Source organism: Chinchilla lanigera, unplaced genomic scaffold, assembly GCF_000276665.1.
Source record: "Chinchilla lanigera isolate Chin_1 unplaced genomic scaffold, ChiLan1.0 scaffold00166, whole genome shotgun sequence".
Classification (NCBI taxonomy): Eukaryota; Metazoa; Chordata; class Mammalia; order Rodentia; family Chinchillidae; genus Chinchilla; species Chinchilla lanigera.
This window is the reverse complement of record NW_004955567.1, coordinates 1,167,316-1,184,330: the sequence shown is the minus strand read 5'-3', so window position 1 is coordinate 1,184,330 and position 17,015 is coordinate 1,167,316. Positions and strand designations below refer to the sequence as shown.

General features: G+C 51.3%; 2 protein-coding genes across 10 annotated transcripts in view; one reads left to right on the top strand and one right to left on the bottom strand.

The window, feature by feature from the left end:
- Nucleotides 1-336: 336 nt before the first annotated feature.
- The window catches only part of LOC102007948 (leukocyte immunoglobulin-like receptor subfamily B member 3), a 23,034-nt gene continuing 6,355 nt past the window's right edge, over nt 337-17,015 (bottom strand). For 4 of the 9 annotated variants that reach the window (XM_013509274.1, XM_013509275.1, XM_013509277.1 and 1 more), the window contains 6 exons: nt 4,803-5,087; nt 4,132-4,419; nt 1,930-2,043; nt 1,802-1,844; nt 1,677-1,714; nt 337-1,461 (listed from right to left, as the gene is read on the bottom strand). In XM_013509274.1, the coding sequence (XP_013364728.1) occupies nt 1,181-1,461; nt 1,677-1,714; nt 1,802-1,844; nt 1,930-2,043; nt 4,132-4,419; nt 4,803-5,087 (1,049 nt within the window). In that variant the 3' untranslated portion in view covers nt 337-1,180. Of the gene's footprint in view, nt 1,462-1,676; nt 1,715-1,801; nt 1,845-1,929; nt 2,044-4,131; nt 4,420-4,802; nt 5,088-7,326; nt 7,363-7,583; nt 7,748-17,015 lie in introns of those variants that run through there. The other 5 variants (XM_005413368.2, XM_013509273.1, XM_013509272.1 and 2 more) reach the window with 5 other exon arrangements.
- The window catches only part of LOC106147482, a 29,762-nt gene continuing 17,840 nt past the window's right edge, over nt 5,094-17,015 (top strand). The window contains exon 1 of the mRNA XM_013509289.1: nt 5,094-6,911. Within this exon, the coding sequence (XP_013364743.1) occupies nt 5,712-6,680 (969 nt within the window). The 5' untranslated portion in view covers nt 5,094-5,711 and the 3' untranslated portion in view covers nt 6,681-6,911. The remainder of the gene's footprint in view (nt 6,912-17,015) is intronic.

Genomic DNA, 17,015 nt, shown 5'->3' with positions numbered 1-17,015 from the left:
TCCCACGCAGGCGCTAGCTGGATCCGCCGACCGCCGTCCCCCGTGTCCCCCTGTGCTGCTCCCTGTAAGCAGTTTTATTCTGTTCCTTGTGGGAGCCCACACTGACGTGAGATTGCGCACTGCCTGCCTCTCTGAGTTAGCGTCGCCTCCCGTAGTCTAATTCCGAGACTCGCCCGTGTTGCCGCACGGCAGGATTTCTTGTGTTTCAGCGGCAGGACAATATTATGCTGCATGCGTGTATGCATGCATCACCGTTTTCGCCATTTTTCCATCCAATAAGGAGCTAGTAACCAAAAGAACTCAAACAACTCAACTGCAGAAAAATAAATGATCTTATTTCAAAACGGGCAAAAGACCTGAATTTTATTTAGTTTTTCAAACAAGGCCTAGAACTGGCCACCAGGTGCAGGAAAAGGTGCTGGACAGCACTAAGCGTTGGATGAAACTAAAAGCAAACCACCAGGCGGTGTCGCCCACGCCCATCAGGATGTCGGTACCCACAGAGGGGAAAAACAGGGGTCGGTGCGGGGTGGAGACAAGGGAGCCCTTCCCCGCCGAGGCCGGTATGGAAGACAGGATGAAGGTCCCTGCAGAAATTACAAACGGAGCTACCGCGACCGCCCGGCTCTCCTCTCGGAATTCCCCGAACAAGCGACGCTTCTTCCTCGCGGCCGCCCACGCTCCCGTGCTACCGCAGCACCGCCGCAGTCCCGAGCCGCGGGGCGAAGGCCGCGTGCTTCTTGACTTCCGCTTGGCGCCCGGGGGTCCCCTTACCCACACCCCAATGGCGTTGCCGGTTCAGAAACCCAGAGTCTTTGCACGTGCTCCGGCAGGCGCCCCAGCTTCGCGCTCTGAGGCCTGGATGGCGAGGCTCGCCTCCCGCGGCAAAGGGTAGGTTCCCAGGTCCTGCTAATCTGCACACCACCCCCACAGGTCGGAGGAGAGAGTCGGCATCCGTCAGCTCGCGGTGGATGCGCAGCCAGGGGGTGAACGTGCGGTGAGTCTGGAATCTGCCCCGAGAAGGGCGAGGAGCCCCAGAATTTCCTCACAGCTGACAGCGCTTCTCTCCTGAGTTTTTGAGGGCCTCTAGCCTGAGCGTTGGGCTTGCGGGGCGTGGGCGGCACGCTCTGCGGAGCCGGGCTGAGGCGCACCGTCCACGCCAGCCGCTCCAGCTGCGCTCTCAGGACAAGGTGAGGGTGGCGTACACACAGGGCTGTGTGGATGGAGGCTCAGGGTCCCGGGGCGGAAGCGGGTCCACACCTGCCCTGAGCCTCGTTGGGTGCAGCTGGGCGTAGGTCACCTCCTGTGGGTCCTCCGCCGCCGCCGCAGGGACCTGGCGTCCAGAGACAAGGTGTGCAGCAATGCCTGGGTGTGGCTGCAAAGGGAGGAGGCGGAGGGAAGGGCTCACCTGTGTGTCCCGCTGTCTGTCCGCCTCAGGCTCAGCGTCCTGCAAGCCATCACCTGCGTGGAAAGATGAGAGAGCGGCATCCGTCTCAGGCGGCTTCCAATCACCAGCCCTGTGTTCCCTATCAGAGCCGGCCCGCTGAAGCCCCGGAGAGGACGGAGATGTCACAGAGCAAGGGGGCACTGTCCACCTCTCTGCTGGCCCTGGACGCCTCCCAGCCCCACCCTGCCGGTCCCTTTCCACCAGGGGCCTGTGCTTCTCAGGTTGCTACCTGTGTCTTCTCCCTGGACCTGCACGGGTGGGCTGGAGCCGAGGGAAAGAAGACATCAATGTCAACTTAGGTCCAGGAATCGTACAAAATTGGTTTTTAAAACTTTGGGGGGCAAATTTTCCCACCTGCTGTGCCTCATGTGGCCTTTGGTCCCATCACAAGCAGCCCCTACAGAGACAATGATCATTCTGGGAGGAGCCCACCCAGCGCTCCCCACACACCTCCAGATGAGCCCGTGCACCCCAGGACTTACTGCGCTTGGCCCGACGCCTGCGTAGGCAGAGGAGGAGGAGGAGGAGGAGCAGGACAAGGAGAAGGAAGGCGGCGGCAGCAGCTGAGGCCGAAATCACAATGGGAACAGCCGGACCTGGGGATTCACACAGGGCAAAGAGCTGTGGTGGAACTCCTGGTGGATTAATCCACCTGTTACAGGAAACGTGTATAGAGTGTCAAAGTTATAGTAAGAAAGTTATTGAATGTTTGGGAACCTAGCAAAACTACCCAGCAAAGAAAGGCAATAAATGGACATGTGATAACTCAGTGAGATAAATTCCATGACGAGAAGATTAAATTCCACCAGGGAAGATTTACCAGGGGCATGAGCCCCGAAGGATAAGACAGACCCAGAAGGGACCGACAGACACGCAGCTCAGAGGTAGAGGCATGGGGGAGGGGGCACGAGGAGGACGGTGCTTCCCAAAGGAGACGGCGACCTCAGGGGCGGCCAGCCAAGCTCAGGGCCTGAGGACGAGGAGTCTAAACCCAGCACTGACCTGCAGGGGGACTGGCATGTGCTGCTTTCCAAGACTGGGATTGGACTCTTAACTGAGATAAATCGGACCCACATGTGTACATTTCTAATGGTCTCTCTGGTGTGAGAAAGAGAATGGGTAAATAAGGAGCAACATGTATAAAAGATATCCGGAAAAGGAAGAAAAGGTGCAAATCAAAGGGAAACTAGGGAGACACGAAGGAGAAAAGGACAGGGAAAGAGAACACATGAAAAAATGGAAAAAAAAAAAAAACTTTTGTAAGTAAGGAGGAAAGGAGTTTGAAGGGAGGGTAGGGGAATGAGAGAAAAGAATCTTTTGCTGTCCTGTACAGGTGCAAATGCCCTTTGATGAATGTGATCATTGTGGATATCTAAAGTGTGACAATGACATTCATTTTGAAATAATAACAGTAACAGTAAAAGACGGGGTTTTCTGAGTGGTGAGCAGATTTCAGAGTCCAAGTGGAAAGAGGAGACAATCAGGGAGAAGAGGTGGGCAGCTGGTGACAGGGAATCCCAGCAGGAGAAGAACAAGAAGGCCCTGGATTGCAGGACGTTTGAAGGACAGAAATGAGGAGACGTGAGGGCTGGGTGCTGAGTGAGAGGACCGCTGATGGACACTCCGTGGAGAGGACAGGTGGTGGGAGCTGGGATGGAGACCCAGGAGGGACGGGGAGGTTGGGATCTGTCCATCAAGGGCTCTGTGCAGATGCTGAGTAGCTACTGTTGATGGCAAATCCTCCACAGGATAAAGAGCATGGACGCTCATGGGGGCCTTTCTGACTGGGTGAAAAGACCAATGACCATCATCAGACCTCTGAAAATGCCCTGACCTCCCCACACTCCTCCACAGAGGTTAGCCTGAGCCACTCCCCTCCCTGCTCCACCCCTGCCAAGTCTTCCCTGGGTTCCTGCCTCCTCCTGACCATACTCCATCCTTCTCAGTTACCTACAGTTCCCAGAATGCACCTGGAAAGCCATCTCACGCTCTGTGCACTATCCCTCTGCTCCCCAGGCCTGGAGCAGCTTCTCTGCCTTGACCCTGAGAAGCTCCAGGTGCCTGGAAAAGCTAAGGCCCACAGAGCTCAGCCCCATCCACCAAGGAGGAGGGCAATATCCCTTCCTGCATGACCCCATAGCATCAGGACCATGAATCCACCTTGGGAACCCCGCCATGAATGTCTTCCTGCATTCTCCATTGTCCTGGGGGCCATAAAGACACCACCGGGGTCACAGCATCAGCTCAGAAGGATGCAGGTGACACAAAGACCCAGGAAGTCATCTAGAGCAAAGAAACTGGGAGAGACCCTTTCACTTTGCTGTTACCAGCAGCTGGTGATGTCCTTGCCGTAACCCACACACAGAGACAAGGATGGCCAAGGGTGCCACTGGGGTGACAGAGCCAGCAGCTGAGTCATGCATCACCTTTCACACTGGACTCCAGCATTGTCACTATGTCACACATCACTTCTGTAACGTCGTAAAGATCCCTCTTCCCAAAAACGACCTACTGCTACCTGCCACAAACAGTGACAATGATACTGATGCTCAGGGCTAAAAGTCAAAAGAGGTGGATTCGAGGGGACGAGGGACACAGCACACAACAACCACAGTGAAAACACACAGACTACAGCTGAGAGGCCCCCAGAGAGACTTCCCCTAACACGAAGTAACGTGACTCACGTGTGACAGAGAGCTGGAGAGGGTCGCTGGGCAGGGACCATTGCTGGGGGCTGTGGTTATGGGAGCCATAGCAGGTGTAGGTCCCGGCCTGATCCAGGCTCACAGGGGCGATGAGGAAGGAGCTGTGGTGCTGGTGAGAACAGTCCTGGGGGAAGGAAGCTCCTCCTCCCCTGCACAGGACGTAGGTGTCATAGGAGTAGAGTGGCTGACACCGGAGAGTCACGGTTCCCCCTGAGGCCACCTGGGCGGCTGGGTGAGCAGCCAGGGATGGCTTGTCCTGGTAGGCACCTGAAAGGGAATGGAGCCTGATACTAAATCATTATTAAAATAGCCCCACCTTTTTCTAGGCCTGAGAGAGAACAGAGAAGCTGAGAAGAAACTCACACCTTGCCTCAGGTTAGGGATCAAGATGATAAAACCCTAAGTCCTCCTTTCTACTTTCCCAGGAGCCAGCACCAGAGAGGAGCAGGAGCCTGTGGCCATGCGGTGCTTCCTGGGGAATCCAGCCGCCGCTCTGAGGGAGCAGGGAGCCCGGGCAGCACAGAGGGAGGGGAGCCCTAGTGCTTGGCAGAGACTGGACAGGGTCTATGGTGGGGCCCATCTGCACCACTGAGGAGGATGCAGAGAACCAGCTCACAGAGCTCAAGGCACACTGTCCCTGGTGTCCTCACCTGTGACCACCAGCTCCAGTGACTCGTTGCATCGTGACCAGTCTCCTCCCTTGAAGTATTCACAGGAATAAATCCCTGCATCGAAGTACTTCACATCCAGCAGGGAGAAGTGCACCGTTTCTTGGGTTCCCTCTGGCTCTCTGTCATACCACTGTCCTCCAGGTGCTTCATGGTGTAGACGCACTGTGGTCACCCCTGGAGGAGCCCTGCAGAAGATGCTCACAGAACCATCCTGGGGAATCACAGCTCCCGGCACTGCCCAGATGCAGGGCTGGGACGATGAGTCTGGAAACAGAGCAAGATCCCGAGGGCTGCGAGGGAAGGAGAGCCCTCCGCCCCTCCCCAAGGCGCCCAAGCTGCTCGGGCTCTGGCTGTGGGACAGAACCAGGAGCTCAGCTGTCACCTGGGTGTGAACCCGGCTCACTCCCTGGGCTGACACGTGACCCCAGGCAGTGGAGGAACTGCTGTCCCTCACCCTGAAGGGAGTCCTAGTGAGGTCTGCGTGTATCTTCAGCCTGTGACACCACCTGCCTGCGACAGCAGCCCTTGTCCTGGCTTCCCGGAGCCCAGTGCTCATCTCCCTGGAGAGCAGAGTCTGCTCCCCGGCTGATTCCTGCCTTCTCCACACACGTGTGCTGGGAGTGTAACTGAGTCCTTCTTCAGTATGTTTCTCATACGTACAGAGTCTGGGGAAAGTTCACACCTCAGCAGTTCTCTGTGCTAAACAAGATCTGGAAGTGAAAGGCCTGCACCGTGAGCACCTCTTGGAATTGTAAGGCCAGAGGAACTTGTATTGATCTCATGACGGCTCAATAAATTTCGTATTAAATTATTTACTCAAGTTTCTCTTCCCTCAAGTGTGTATACATTTTTGGTAGCCTGTGTGTCTATTTTGATGTCTATACTACTATGATTTCTCATCTAGGTATTCATTTAGATACCCATGAGTCTATCCACCATCTCTGTGTCTCCTACACCTGGTATTTCTGTACCTGTCCCTGTGTGAGTATGTGTTCGTCTCTGTCACACGCACACGCACACACACATACACACCTGATCTCCAGACATGTTCAGTCTCCTCCCATGCATTCCTCAGTAACTATACACGAACTTCGGCTCCTGCACACTCACAAAGACCTCACCCACTGCAACGGCCTGGTCCCTGTACCACTCATCGTCCTTCCTCAGCCCTGCACTGCCGGCTTCTCACCTCTCGTCCCAGCCTGGGAAGGAATCCTGTGGATCCCCCGTCCCATCACTCTGCTGCCCCCACTGGCCTGGGCCCAGTGGATATTACGTCTCCTTACACTGTTGTCTGGTGCCTTCTTTTATCTTCTTCCACACCAACCCCAGGACTTGCCCCATCCTCAGCCTGGCTCCTGGGATTCTAGTGAAATGCGTTCATCAACTCTGTCTTCGGTCAGAAGCCTGCGGTGGCTCTGCTGTCACTCACAGAGACTCCTGAGCACTGATTCTGGGCCACAGGACACTGCAGGCACTGACTGCACTCTGGACCTCATCCTTACACAGTCCCATATTGCACACGTTCTGCCCCAACCGGGGCCAGGTCAGCACACCCGGACTCTCCCCAACAACACAGTGCCCACAATGGCTCCACCCTGCCCCCTGGACATCCTTCACCACAGCACCAGGAAACGCCTCCTTCAACCTGCAACCCTCCTGGAACGCACTCCTTCAACTGTTCCCTTTGCACACTCCCCGCCCTTCCATTCTCACACATCCAGCTCCTCCTCTTACAGCACTGTGTGCACGCCAACATGTTCCTTTTCATTTCCTTCAGAGGACAAGGATTTCCGGGTGTCCCCAGCACACATAGCAATGGTCCAGTCACAGGCAGGGCCGATACACCTGCACTAAGTGGGAATGAACTTTGCTCTCGGAGAAGCAATGAGGGAACACGAGGATCACACACACACACAGAGCTGAGAACACTGGCTCTGTGGAAAAACAGAGACATGAGCACTGCCCAGCAGCTCTCGCCTCTGTGTGACCACACTTACGGCAGCGAGGCCCTAACGATTTCACCGTCTGCTCTCTCTGTCCACTAAGAAACACCCTGTTGTTCTACTGTTTGAAAGCAGAGACGGGGTGACAAATGCAAAACTAACTTGCACAGAGGGTCACACAGCAGACATGCATGGGGCTCAGCATCATCCTTCAAATCTGTGTCCTCAATGAGGGAGCCTTGGCCTGGATGACCTCTCAGGAATAAGAGACTTGGAAGGATCCCCAGAGACAGCAAATTCGGATAATACAGCCTCACTGGAACCATGGACACTCTGTCCTCAGGGAACAGGGTCCTGTGTGAAGTCTCCAGGCCTATGCCACATTTCAGTGCATCTGGCCTGTGTTTGCTATGGGCACTGTTGAAGACTCATTAGGGAAGAGTATGAATGGCACCATGGGGTAGGGTCCTCCTGCCTCAGCCCAACACCCTCAGGCTCCTCCCACCCTCAGCCCAGCCTCACTCCCAGCTCCCAGCACTGAAGGAAGGGAAACTCACCACTGTGGGCCCAGATCCTCTGCTCCAGAGCAGACACTGAAACAGAGAGACCTGGTAAGAGGCACCTCCCTGGCACCCGATGGGGTTGTGCCCAACCTTGGGCTCCGGACACAGACCTGGGGTCAGGGAGTCAAAGGTCTCATCTAATGCCGGCCAGGAGCTCACAGAGGAAGAGCTCTGTGAGGAGCTCAGGTCATGGACTCGGTCTCTGGGTTTGTCCCCTCCCACCCACTGCCTCACTTCCCTACAGCGCTCACCAAGTCCAAGCAGCAGAGCGAAGCCAGCGGACATGGCACTGCCTCAGCCCAGGTAACCACAGCTGCTCAGCCAGTGGCTCACACAGCCGCACAGGGGACACCAGCCAACAGGAGGACTGATCCCCAAGTCCTTGTCACAGGGTGATGGCATCAGCTACTAAGCAGGAAGGAAGCTGCTCTTGGCAAAAGCCCAGGCCCTGCCCCTCTCTCTCCCACACATCTCTGAGTTCCCGTCTCGGTGTCCTGCTCTGACCTTTGAGGTGAGCTGTTGTGGGACCCAAGGCTAGCCCCGTGCGCTGCAATCTGCACATCTACTGTGTGAGATCTGAAGAAACCAATACACAATGTCAGATACAGCACAAAGGCCCCATTGCATCTTGGGAGGCCACTGTCAAGTCTAGGGTCTGTGGTCTTTAGGCAGAAACCAAACCAGGGGAGATGGAAGAGGGAATGAGGGGCCAGTGCAGGTGTCTGGGAATAAATGGTCAAGAGCTGGTGGATGCTCTGTCCAAGGAACTCCTTGAACTTCTGGAAAGCTCCAGTGTACAGGGAACAACACTGTATCACACACTTAGGATTGTTGGTAGCTGAGCTCCTCTGTATCCTTACAAACATAAAATTCCACTGAGGTTAGTGCAGGTGTGGGAGGAATCTTAGGGTGTCGATGGATATGCCCACGAGGGTCAGGCTGTTGTGACATGTGTCTAGCCAGGAACAAGAACACCGCCTCAGCACTGTGTCTGCCAAGAATACCTCTGCGGTGTCTTCAAAAGGGAATAACATACCCTGCATGATGGCATCCAGAGGATTCTGTCCTGTCCCAACACGGATGTGCATCTCAAGGCCTTTGCAAGGGGAAACTTACTACGCTTGGCACACTCATGCACTCTCAGCTAACCCGGGAGATATTGAAAGTCTTGAATACTTGCCCTCTCACAGAGGCCTTCTGTGAACTTTATCTTCTTTACTTTTCTATCAATATATCAGATAGTGAAGACATCCTGCATCCAAGGAGACAACAGATGGCTTCTGTCTAGTCACACGAATGTTTCTGTGATTAACCGTTATTTTTTCTTATTCATTGTTATTAGTTCATATTTGAAGCACATATTGATGATATTCATTGTGGGAAATTCACAACTACACAAAATATCTTCTTTTTACCATTCCCTTCCCCTCCTTTCAACCCTGCATTTTGCTCACGCCCAGTGACTTTGCCTGAGACTAATATTAAGGATGCTAGACTATTTAACCTGGCAAAACAAATTTCAAGGCCATATAATGTTGAGGCAGTGGTATGGCTACTTTTTGAGGCTTTTAGCCAGACTTATGTTGAGAATCAAGAGCAAAGAGCCCAGGAGTATGATTTAAAACGCTATGATTTGGGGCTGGGGATTTAGCTCAGCGGCAAAGCGCCTGCCTGGCAAGCGCAAGGTCATGAGTTGGGTTCCCAGTACCGGAGAAAAAACCAAAAATAAAATAAAATAAAATAAAATGCTATGATTTGGTCCAGAAAGGAAGCCCCAGTGAAGCTGTGGTCTGCGAAAATAGAGCAGAGGAGATTTTGACTGCTGAAAATGAACATGAGAGTAGAGAAGATCCCTGAAAGCATCACAAAAAAGAGAGGAACTCCACCCATCACAGTCTAAAAATTGCAAAACCAAACGACTTTGCTCTGAGAAGAAAGCCCCAGAGCATCAGATTCCACAAGGGTGGAGAGAGCACCATGTTGCAGAACAGGGGAAACATAGAGAGTTTGTAACCCACAGTTGGATTCAGAGTGCCCAGTGGTCCAGGCACTTGAGCCCTGCAGCCAAGAGAGAAGGGACTACTGCTCCTGTTCACAGCAGACCTAGGCATCATCCATGTGGCAGTGGATTCAGGCACCTGCAGAGTGCAGGAGTTGTAGAATTAAGAAGGCTTCCACCGTGATTTCAGAAGAATCTGAAGCTGTGAGTGTGAAGCCAAAGGTGCAGTAAAGACCCAAACAGTTTGGAGAAACCAGGAAGGTAGCTTGTCTAAAGAAACCTGCAAGGAGGGAGGAGAGCATGCCCAAGAGGGTAGCCATATGAGCTACACCTTTTGGAGTGCAATAGGTGGCGGGGGAGCCACACAAAACCTTGAAACTCATGCCTTGCCACAGATTGCCTCACATGCTGCCCATGGAACGACAGGAATTAATGTTCCCTGCTGGATGTTGTAACTAAGTCAGTGGCCCAAAGGCTTCTGTGTTGGTTCCATTCCTCTGTATCCTCCTGCTTTTTACTTTAGGAATGGAAATGGAGACCTTGTGCCGTTGAATGCTGGGAGTGTGTAACTTTTTTCACATGTATAGGGGCTTGCAGCTAAGAGTTTGCCTTTAATCTCAGAAGACACCTGGGACTTGGACTTTTCAGCACCCTGAAACTCATAGGACCTTTGCAAGACTTGGAGAGGGACTAAATGCCTTTTGCTTGTGGGTAGGTTTGGAATGTTATGGCTTGTGCCTAGATGTCCCACAAAGCCAATTGCAATCACACGTGAGCCTTCGGCAGAGGTGGCTGGATCAGGGTGTGTGACACTGGAATTGATTGATGATGCAATGCTAGAATTGAGGGCACTAAGACGAAGGGAGTGACTGCTGCCTGCCTTATGCAGTTTGGATAAGATATAAGGGACACAAGGAAGCTTGTCTGCTCCTCACTGTTTTGCTACCTTCTGCCTGCCATGGACTCTTTTTCCTCTGTGACGCCCGTCTGCTGTGACACTCTGCCTAAGAGCCAACTGATTATGGACTGAAACCTGTATGAACTGTTACCTGAATACACTTTTCCTCCTTTAACTTGTAAGTGTTGGATACTTTGTCTAGCCCACGAGAAAAGTAAATTAGACAGTCCCTCAAAGGCCTCTGTGTTAAAGGATTGCTCCCCAGGGCGGTGCTATTGGGCTATGGTAAGGTAGGGCTTCAGGTCAGTGGGCTTCCCCTGAGAGGGACTGGAAGATCAAACCCCTTCTTGTTTCTCTTTTGCTTTTACACCATGAGATGAGCAGTTTGTTCCACTCTGTGCTTCCTGCCACTGCCATCCAGAACCCCAAAGCAATGATTTGCCTGATCCTGGATGGGTATAGGGAGTGGCTAAGGGTGGAAACTGGTCACATGTGTGGGGACAAGGCAAGGCCAATCCAAGAATAAAGAGTGCCAAAACAATCAACCTGCTTCAGTCCTGAGAAAACACCTTGCCTGAGACAATTCTGGTCATCAGTCCCTAGGTAACCCTGTGTGGTGTTATGCTAACTTTGTCAAATATAGAAATAAATGTTCCAACTGTGCTTGAGCAGTTCCTTTCCTCCCATCCAGAGAGAGAGGGCTCCACCTGACACCAGCTTTCATCTCTTAACTCTATTTCTTCATTCTCTGAGCATTTCTTCCTGGGAACATCAAGAGACACACCAGGACACACCAAAATGGAACCTCCAAAAGTTTGGTTGCACGTAAACCTTTCCACTTTATAAGCTAGCACCCTCAGGCATATGGTTATAACGACAAAGTCAAAACATAGGTGAAATGTTGGAGAGGGTCACACATGACTGTTTAGATTTTTACTTCTTCTTGAGTCAGTTTGTTCAGCTATATTTTTTTCTAACAAATTGTACACTTCTTCTAAAATTTTTTTTCTTTTTGGTTTTTGGATTTTTACTGGTATTGGGACTTCTTCTAAATTTTAAAATGTTTCAATATAAACTAAAATATAGGGGCAGAGATATAGCTCAGCAGCATAAGTCCCTGCCTGGCAAGCACAAGGTCCTGAGTTCTATTTCCAGTACCAAAAAAATAAACATCTGCATAAAGTAAAATGTATTGGTAGTTTTCCATAGGTTTGAGACCAGCCTGGGCTACATACTGAGACCCTGTCTCAAAAAACACACAAACAAAACTAATCAAACAGGAACTCAGGGCATACAGCAAGCATAATTTTGCAAGCACTATGAAATGTAGCTTTTTGTAAAATTACAACAAGCAGAACAAAGACAGTCCTCAAAAGGTGTAGGACTACAGCCTTAGGGGCCCTGGTTTTTGGTCACCTTTTTCACCATATTCTTGGGCTTAGTAGGTCAGCAGGTACCACAAGAGTTTGGTGGGCACCCTTGCATATCAGACCATCAGAGCTTTGGCATAGCCTTTGTGTGGCCCTCTTGGGGCCCAGTTTTTCTCAGCCCACCTTATCTTGACCTTCATTGGGCTGTGCTGCCTCCCTCTCGGGCCTTGCATTTCCCTACCGGCCTGTCCTGTCTACTGCAATGCAGACACCTTCCCAAGGCCCAGGCTCTGAATGTGGAGGCTTTTGAGGGACATTCGGGGCATAAACCACTCACACTTTCCACTTTGTCATTCTTTTTTTTTCACCTTTTTTTTTTATTTTAAAGGTAAAAGAAGGAAACGCATTAACAAACACTCAGACATTTACAAAATAACACAAAAGCAATATAAGCAAAGCAGAATTTCTACACGTGGTTGTTGTATGAGGGAAAAGAGAAAACTACAAATTTTCTACAAATGGTTGTTGTATGAGGGAAAAGAGAAAAGAAAGATGGGAAAATAGCTAAGACAGGTATACTACTGACTTCTATTGCTTTATTGAAAGGAACAGGTAATGTGTAATTGTTTGATCACTCTGACATTCCTAGACTTGTTTATCTGAGTAACCAATTTGAAGATATCCTCTTTGTCATTCTCACCTGGGGATTAGCACCCTTATTCCTCCCTGAGGGTGTCAAACTTTGGCATTGGCAATATTGCTTAGTGCAGGCCTGATTTCTCCACCACCAAAGTATCTCTGCAATATTTTCTTCCTTTACCTGTTTGATTTATCTTGTTGTTACATGTATTGATTGCACCATTAATTAATTCTCAGTTCTTTTCCTTTTCTAATACTTGTGTTCATGCCCTGTGTTTCTCCCCAGCACTATCGTGGGTACATATAATGAATGCACACTCTGTTTTCTTTAACATTTAGTTCAAAGTATTTTCTAATTTCCATTGTACTTCCTGTATGACATGCGGGTCCTTAGCAGTGCTCCTTTAAAATGAAAACACATAGAACAGTATTCTGACTATTCTATGGTCATGACTTCTAGCTTAATTACACTGTGATCACATAACCTATGCTCTCTACCACAACTTCAAATTTTGTAGCGACTTGTTTCATAGCAAGTCTCAATATGAGGTTCGTTTTTATAAATCCCATGTGTGGTTGTTCAATTGAGCTACAGTTTGTATTGAGAACTACACAGAGTAGGTGTCACCTGTACAATTCAACACCTTTGGACAAATATTTAAACCCATAAAGCCATGGCTCCTGCAAAGTGCAAGAAAATTCCAATCAGCCAGAAAGTTCCCTCACGCCCCCTCCCAGCTATTGTCACATCTACTTCCCACCCACTCCCCAGCAACTAGGCAACACTGGTGCATTTTGCCTGGCATAAAATTTCATAGGAATGAAATCCCACAGGGCATAATAGTTTGTGTCTGGTTTCTTCCACAGAGCATGAAGGTTTTCAAAGGCATCTACCTTCCCACCTGCGCCAATTGTTCACTAATTTTCATTGCTTGGTGGCTCTTTTATATCCATGTTTGAGGAGGAACATGAAGAGTTAGTGATGCTCTCGGCCTGAGCTCGTTGGACATACATCAGAGACCACTTCTGCCCTTCCAGGCATCCAGCAACACAGCTCCAAGGACAAACAGGATGAGGATACCCAGGCTCAGCCTGATGATATTCCCTGTTGTGTAATCTGGGGCTGAAAAGAAAAAGTTCAATATGGAGCCAAGAACCCAAAGTACAAAGATCACATACAGAGCCGCCATCTTGCAAGTCAGATGGAAACCAAAACAGGGGTCTCATTCGGAACCTCCCCATGAAGCCAACTCCCCTTTCTTTTTGTAGCATTCCCAGACTGTGGGCGGCTCAGCTCACAATGAAGTGATGCCCAGTGGAAGGAAAGCCTTGTGCTCAGGTACCCCAGGACCCTAGGAGACCTGCACAGTGCCTGCTGGGATCCATCTAACTGTCCAGGTGAGAAGTCGTGAACAACAGACCCTGCAGGGATCAGGAAAGTGGAGTCATCAGTACCTGGGGCTTCTTTGGTTTCCCTGTGATCAGCTCAGCTGCTCCAGGTCACAGGACCGGGGAAGGCAGGGGTGATGGGGGAGAAGCACAAATGGACAGGCTGCTGCCCAGGTCACCAGACATCACTGACACAGTTAGCTCCGATCTAGGAGGATCTTCCTGGCTCTGCCAGAAGGGGTCAGACTGGGTGGATTTTCAACAACGTATGTTCCCCACAACAGACAGGGATCCTGGGGTTAAGGTCTCTGAGAGGTCCTCTTTGTAGACAGCATGGAAAGAAGTCTTCTCTTCTAACTTGTAGAGTTACAAACACAGCAAGCTCCAGAATCAAACACAGCAAAATGCCACATGGGCTCTGAGTATGCAGTGCCCCTGCCTGGCACAGCTTGGAAATATTCCTCCCATGGAAAGAGAACCCTGGCGATGACTGTGGAACAAGTATTTCTGTGCATATCACAGCACTCACAGTGTAAGATTAAACATGAACCAGCCACACAGCCTCCTCATTATGGGCTAGGAGACTCCCATGATCTGCCCTTTGGGTGCTTAGAGTCAAGGCAGGTACAGCATTGACAGTGAGCCTGGAACGACCCAGATCACGTGATGTGGGGAGCAGTGAGGAGGAGACTGAACTGGGAGATGGGGCTGATGGGAAGGAACGTTCCACAGGACGTCAGACAAGGAATTTAGATCCTGCAGACTTTGCAGCCTCCTCCTAAGTGAGGGAGAGAGAGGTACTGGGAAGCAGCAGCATCCAGACAGAGGATAAAGCACCTGGTGCAGCTGGAAGGTCAGGGAGCGACACGTGAGGGTGCTTGTGTGCAGGCCCTGCTGAGGCTATGTCATGTTCACAGTGCCCCAGACATTCCCTGAGGACTGCGGGGGACAGAGCAGCACAGACGCTTGAGGAGACGGCGCAGAAGGGGCAGTGCCCAAAGATGGAAGTCACCGGCGCAGATGGAGCTGAGTTCAGGCAGGCAGGGCAGTCGGGAAATTGACTTTGCTGATGAGGAAGTGAGGAAAGTGTTGACAAGTAGTCCTGGGTTTGGGGAACAGGGAGAAAGTGAGATGCCACGATGACAGTGAAGGGGAATTAAACAAAGGGTGGAGGATGCAGTGTCAGTTGGGTACGGGATTTAGCAGCAGAAACGTGGGGATGCAGCTTGTGCTGATCAAGAGCACTGGTTTGAGAATTTAAACTTGTGATACTTTTTATGAAATTCGCTACTGAAGGACCACCTGGAGTGAGCTGCATCATTATTACATAGAGAGTCAAAAAGAAGGAAGTCAGGCAGTGGAACTCTGCAGTCACATCCCGGTGTTTACATCGCCAATGCACGAAACATGCTGCTCAGAACACAAGTAGACAGCAGACCTGAGGATGTAGAGTGTAAGCCCAGCCCTGACCTGCAGCAGGATGTGCAAGCCAGGTGTGGCGTTCTGCTTCCCAAGATTTACACACTTCACTCAAATAAGCCGGACACACGTGTAAATTTCTGAAGGTTTCTCTGGTGTGAGAAACCAAAAGGGTAAAGAAGGACCAACATGTGTAAAAGCTATCGGGAAATAGGAAGAAAATGTGTGAATCAAAGGGGAACTGAGGACAAGGGAGAGAGGAAAGAAGGACAGCAAAAAGAGAAAGCAAGGAGAAAATACAAACAAAGCTTTGTAAATAAGGAGGGCAAGAGGTTGAAGGGAAGGTAGTGAATGGGGAAAAAGAATCTTGTTCTGTCCTGTACAGGTACAAATGCCCTTTGATGGATGTGACCATTATGGATATCTAAAATGGGACAATGAAATTAATTTTGAAATAATAACAGTAAAAGACTGGGTTTTCTGAGTGGTGAGCAGCTTTCAGAGTCCAGGTGGAAAGGGGGGACGGTCAGGGAGCAGAGGAGGGCAGCTGGGGACAGGAAATCCCGGCAGGAGAAGAACAAGAAGGCCCTGGGTTGGAGGAGGTTTGAAGGACAGAAATGAGGAGATGTGATTTCTGGGCACTGAGTGAGAGGACCGCTGATGGATGCTCCGTGGAGAGGACAGGTGGTGGGGGCTGGGATGGAGACCCAGGAGGGAAGGGGAGGTTGGGATCTGTCCATCAAGGGCTCTGTGCAGATGCTGAGTGGCTACGGTTGGTGGCAAATCCTCCACAGGATAAAGAACACAGAGGCTCATGGGGGCCTTTCTGACTGCGTGAAATGACCAACGACCAAGGTCAGACGTCTGAAAATGCCTGGACCTCCCAAAGCTCCTCCACAGATGTCAGCCTGCACCCTCCCCTCCCTGCTCCACCCCTGCCAAGTCTTCCCTGGGTTTCTGCCTCCTCCTGTCCATACTTGGTCCTTCTCAGTTACCTACAGTTCCCAGAATGCACCTGGAAAGCCATCTCACCCTCTGTGCTCTGTCCTGCTGCTCCCCAGGCCTGGAGCAGCTTCTCTGCTTGACCTTGTGAAGCCCCAGTGGAATGGAAAAGCTAAGGCCCTCAGAGCTCAGCCCCATCCACCAAGGAGGAGGGCAACGTCCCTTCCTGCATGACCTCATAGCATCAGGACCATGAATCCACCTTGGGAATCCCTCCATGAATGTCTTCCTGTGTTCCCCATTGTCTTGGTGGCCATAAAGACACCCCCGGGGTCCCAGCATCATCTCAGAAGGGTGCAGGTGACACAGAGACCCAGGAAGTCATCTAGAACGAGGAAACTGGGAGAGACCCTTTCACTTTCCTGTCACCAGCAGCTGGTGATGCCCTTGCTGTCACCCACACACACAGACAGGGACCGCTGTGGAGTGGGCACTGCTGGGTGACAGAGGCAGCAGCTGAGAGGTGCATCACCTTTCGCACTGGACTCCAGCATTGTCCGCAGATCACACAGCACTTCTGTGACATGGCAGTGATCTCTCTTCCCAAAATGACCTACTGCTACCTGCCACAAACGGTGGTAAGGATACTGATGCTCAGGGTCTGAAATCAGCAGGGGTGGATTAGACAGGACAAGGGATGCAGGGCACAACACTAACAACAGTGACAGTCACAGCACACAGAGCACAGCTGAGAGGCCCCCCGAGAGGCTTCCCATAACACGAAGTAACGTGACTCACGTGTGACAGAGAGCTGGAGGGGGTCGCTGGGCAGGGACCATTGCTGGGGGCTGTGATTAGCATAGCCATAGCAGATGTAGGTCCCGGCCTGATCCAGGCTCATGGGGGCGATGAGGAAGGAGCTGTGGTCCTGATGAGAACAGTCCTGGGGGAAGGAAGCTCCTCCTCCCCTGCACAGGACGTAGGTGTCATAGGAGTAGAGTGGCTGACACCGGAGAGTCACGGTTCC